General features: G+C 50.2%; 1 protein-coding gene across 1 annotated transcript in view; it reads right to left on the bottom strand.

Moving 5' to 3' along the window:
* The window catches only part of LOC121700727 (protocadherin-15-like), a 180,616-nt gene that overhangs the window by 7,075 nt on the left and 168,541 nt on the right, over positions 1-5,000 (bottom strand). Inside the window, 1 exon segment of the mRNA XM_042083929.1 lies at positions 2,427-2,555. Coding sequence (XP_041939863.1) covers positions 2,427-2,555 — 129 coding nt within the window.

The raw sequence follows: 5,000 nt of genomic DNA, 5'->3' as shown, positions 1-5,000 counted from the left end.
TGGATTAAGGTATCATTACAAAAGGCGGGACGAGCTTAAATAGAAAACAAGCCTCTGAAGTTAGACGCACGAATACATGCCAGTTATGTGCGCACCTGGGAGTGAGTGAGTGTCTCTGTCCAGGAAGGCCACTTATGCAAAGAACAGATAAATAGAAGGAACGTTTACTCAATAAACGAAACATCAAACCCCCCTATCTCAGACGCTCACACAAAGAGATGTGTGAAAGTGTGCAGACACACAGACACACACACACACACACACACAGCGAATGAACAGAAAAAGCACTCCATCTATTGAGGAACTCAGTCAAACATACACATATAAACAAACACACCCCCCTGCCAACACACAGCTAACAGATAGAAACAATTGTCAAACAAGCCCCAAAGCCCTCACCAAACACACAACCACACACACACACACACACACACACACACACACACAAACACACACACTCTCTCTCTGCCTCCCAGATTATTCCTCTGACACCGCGCGGCGGCCCGCATTAATTTAGCCCGCTAATTACCCCTCCTCGTCCGCCTAACCGAGCCGAACAAAGCCCGTCATTACAGGCCCTCCCTGAAGGTGGCAAATGATTTAAATTACATTTATTTAATTGGGAAATCATAAACAGTCCGCGCCGGCCCAGCGCCCTCGGGGGGAGAGGTGGGGGAGGTGGGGGAGGTGGAGGGAGGGGGGGGCTGCAGCAGATGTGCATGGCATCCCATTGGCACCTGCATGTGGAAAGGAGAGCCTGGGTTGCCATGGCCGCGGCTCCAGTGGATAGTGGCACTGGGAGTTGAAGGGGGGGTCGGCGACTGACCAGAGGAGCTGCGGTGCTCAATGTGGGTACCGCTGGCAGTGTGCTAAAGCTAAAGCTAAGGTTGTGCTGGGCTCCCTAAGCGCTAGTAAATCTTAATGCTTCAGCATACCAAGAGATTTTAGACGATTCTATGCTTTGAAGTAGCAGTCTCAGGGAGACCCTTTTCTGATCCAGCATGACTATGACATGAGAAAGCATCAAAGCATTTAGAGCTTTCTGGCTTGACACATGTTCACAATTGGTCAGTCCCCATTCTCAGGAGTTCAACAGAGACTCTCTCAATAGTCCTTCAGCCGCTGGTACTGCATCATTGAGAGTAGACTGAGCTAGTGAATTCTCTTTGCTCCACAGAAGAGAGCAGATACTGTAGATCAAGCGAGTTTGTGAATGGGATCTGTTGCAAACCTTGAAGGGTGACAAGTCATTTGACTTATCCCTCATTAGAACGAACGATCTCAGTAGAAGCCATATCCTCTCCTGAATCAGCAAGAACAAAAACAGCACACAATGACTGTATTGTTTGCAATCTCTGACAGCTTTTCACGTAAAACATAGGATGGCATTAGCCTGGCTCCGTCTGTCTACATACTTCCGCTCAATTTAATTTTCCTACAGTTCTGCAAAGTCAGAGAGTCTGGTATTATCAGGCTAGGATGGCATAACTTGCTCATAAAAATGTGACACAGCCAGCCAGTCCAACATGTGTTACTGTCTGCAGTTTGATTCCCACAAAAAGACTCCTTCCATTGCTACCTACAGCAGTGTGCAAAGATGGCTGGCTGGCTGGCTGGCTGGCTGTGTGTGTGTGGGGGCTGTGGCCTGCACCAGAGAGTGCACACAGCGAGCACAGGGAGTGCACTCCACCTTCACTGGGAGAGCTCACGGCACTGAGGTTCAAAGGCCAAATACATTTCAGTTTCATTACTGAGCTGAGCTCAGTGTCCCTCAGGGTAACCAGACAAGCAGATACAGAGAGAGAGAGAGAGAGAGAGAGAGAGAGAGAGAGAGAGAGAGAGAGAGAGAGAGAGAGAGAGAGAGAGAGAGAGAGGGAGGGAGAGATATAGAGAGGGAGAGAGAGAGAGAAAAAGATCTAAAGTGGAAGAGACTGGGTGCACAAGTGTGTGTGTAGGAGTGTGTGTGTGTGTGTGTGTGTGTGTGTGTGTGTGTGTGTGTGAAAATGAGTCAGAGAGTGTGTGTGAGAGAACCCAAACCTTAAACATAGTAGAAAGAGAGAGGGGGGGGGGGGAAATAGAGAGAGAAAGAAAGAAAAAAAGAAAAAGAGGGAGAGGAATAAGTAAAGAGAGAATAGAATGTAAGAAAGAAAGAGATGGAGAGAGAAAAAGAAAGAAAGAAAGGAAGAAAGAGAGGAAGAAAGAAAGAGAGATGGAGAGAGGAAGAAAGAAGTAAGGAAAGAAAGAAAGGGCAAGTTTGCATGGTGCATGAATGTCCTCTTGTGTGAGGTTGAGGATCGTTCTAGTGTGTGGGCAACTGTGATTGATGTATGCATTTGCATATTTGTCTGATGGTTGTTGTGTGTGTGTTTGCTTTGAATATGTGGCCATGTGCTACTGTTTCTGTGTCTGTGGCAAACATGACTGACCTTCACTTGGCCTACGAAGGCGTTGGCCTCCTCCTCAAGGACCGAGAGGTTCCTGGGGAACGAGCGATCGAAGATGGGATCATTGTCATTGACGTCGGTGACCAGGATGTTGACGGTTGTCGTGGAGGTCTGCAAATCAAACAAACAGCACAACAAAAACACACATGTTTAGATGCCCGTCTCCAAAGCAACGCTCACACCAAAGAGAGCAATTATCTCCTTGCTATTGACGAGCGCTCCAACGTGCATTGCTTCCCTCTGGGTTTTTTTTGTTTTTTTTTTGAAAGCCATGCAAATGTTTTGCTGAATAAATCCTTGATTTGTATTAATCTAGGGTCTGTTGACAGGGGCCAACAGTGATATCTGCTTTTCATAAACAAATCAACCCCCCCTCCTTCCATCCTGCCTGTAGATGTGCGCTCCGGTTCATTTGCATAGATCTTGTAAAATTGATAACATATTTGCATTCATTATCTAGACTTGAATGGGAGCCTGATGAAAGATTTCCACAGCTGTCAGTGAATTAGCATTTTAAAACAACATTGGGGATTTGCTCGCATAAATTCACACACACGCACAGCCGTGGCCCACTGGTTAGCACTCTGGACTTGTAACCAGGCAGCTCACTGCGCCGGGATTAGTGTGTGCTTCACCTCACTGTGTGTTCACTGTGTGTGCTGTTTGTGTTTCACTAATTCACCGATTGGGTTAAATGCAGAGACCAAATTTCCCTCACGGGATCAAAAAAGTATATATACTTATACTATATACTTATACACACACACACAGCAGCAGCAAAATTTGAACCCTGGCCTGCAGGCTGTTTCTGTCTATCTGTCCCATTAAAAAGAAGAACAGGGAGAAAAGTTTAATTAGACCTTTGTTAAATGCACACACACACACACAGTCATGGGGCGGACTCCTTATCACAGCGACCAGAAGGAATGAAATGAAAACTCAATAACGTCCGCAGACACAAGGTCTGACCCGCCTCACTGCAACAGCACGGAGCGCAGCGAAAGCCACACAAGAGCTGACTGACATCGTCAGGGACACCGTTCCTTCTCTTCTTTCAGAGACACACGCAGGACAATGGTCACTATACGATGTGATGCCATGTGAGAGGCGACCGATCCGGGCAAACACAATCTGTGGAGGCGAGCGAAGGCCGAACTGGCCTGACAGGCGCGCGCCGTGGAGTCCGGCGAGAGATGATGGATTCCACCGTCGCATGAAGTTCATCAACTACTCAGTCTGCGACCCAGAGGCGTCTAGGCTCACACACTCACACACACACACACACACACACACACACCACACTGGTGTCTATGATGCTGATGAATGAGTTGCTGTGGTTACTGATTAAGAGACAAGTATTTGTCACTTCCTGTACGGAGCTGATGAAGTGCGTGGGCGTCAACACAACAGGCCTATCCTGCTGTCCTGCTGGTGATGGGCCTTTACATTCAGAGTCTCCATGCTCGTGTAGAAAAAGGCTGCGCTGCTGGTTTCAAGCATCGAACGAAGAATGCACTGAATGCTGAATAGGGAGGAAATCCATATCTGCGTGTACACACGCACACACACGCACACGCACACGTACACACACACACACACACACACACACAGCCAGACACACACCAGACTCCCACAGAGGAAACAACCAAACAGATTAGCCTTCCGGTATGGGTAAGCCGTTATTAGTAAGCTCTGGAGGGAGCGGCTGGGGTAAGTGAAGGTGTGGGGGAGGGGGGCTGCATGCCATGGTGGTGGTGGTGGTGGTGGTGGTGGTGGGGGCCAGGATCCATGGTGAGCCGGTTTACCCCTCGCCGTGCGCTCCAGAGGGGGGAAGCTCAGAACCATCCATCTGCATTAATCTCCTTCCCAAAACACACACGCCCCACGTCACATATCATATCTATTTCCTCCTTGCCCACCCTCACCACCAACATCCTAACCCCACCCTCACCACCCTCACCATCCTCACCCCACCCTCACCACCCTCACCATCCTCACCCCACCCTCACCACCAACATCCTCACCCCACCCTCACCCCCACCACCCTCACCATCCTCACCCCACCCTCACCACCCTAACCCCCAACCCCACCACCCTCACCCTCACCACCAACATCCACACCCCACCCTCACCACCAACACCCTAACCCCCACTCTCACCACCAACATCCTCACCCCACCCTCACCACCAACATCCTCACCCCACCCTCACCACCGTCCTATCTACCAGCGCCTGTCTACTGCACGCCACACCACCACCCTAACCCCCAACCCCACCACCCTCACCCTCACCACCAACATCCACACCCCACCCTCACCACCAACACCCTAACCCCCACTCTCACCACCAACATCCTCACCCCACCCTCACCACCAACATCCTCACCCCACCCTCACCACCGTCCTATCTACCAGCGCCTGTCTACTGCACGCCACACCACCACCCTAACCCCCACCCTCACCACCCTAACCCCCAACCCCACCACCCTCAACCCCACCACCCTCACCATCCTCACCCCCACCCTCACCACCGTCCTATCTACCAGCGCCTGTCTAC

Source organism: Alosa sapidissima, chromosome 24, assembly GCF_018492685.1.
Source record: "Alosa sapidissima isolate fAloSap1 chromosome 24, fAloSap1.pri, whole genome shotgun sequence".
Lineage (NCBI taxonomy): Eukaryota > Metazoa > Chordata > Actinopteri > Clupeiformes > Clupeidae > Alosa > Alosa sapidissima.
This window is presented reverse-complemented; position numbering and strand designations above follow the sequence as displayed.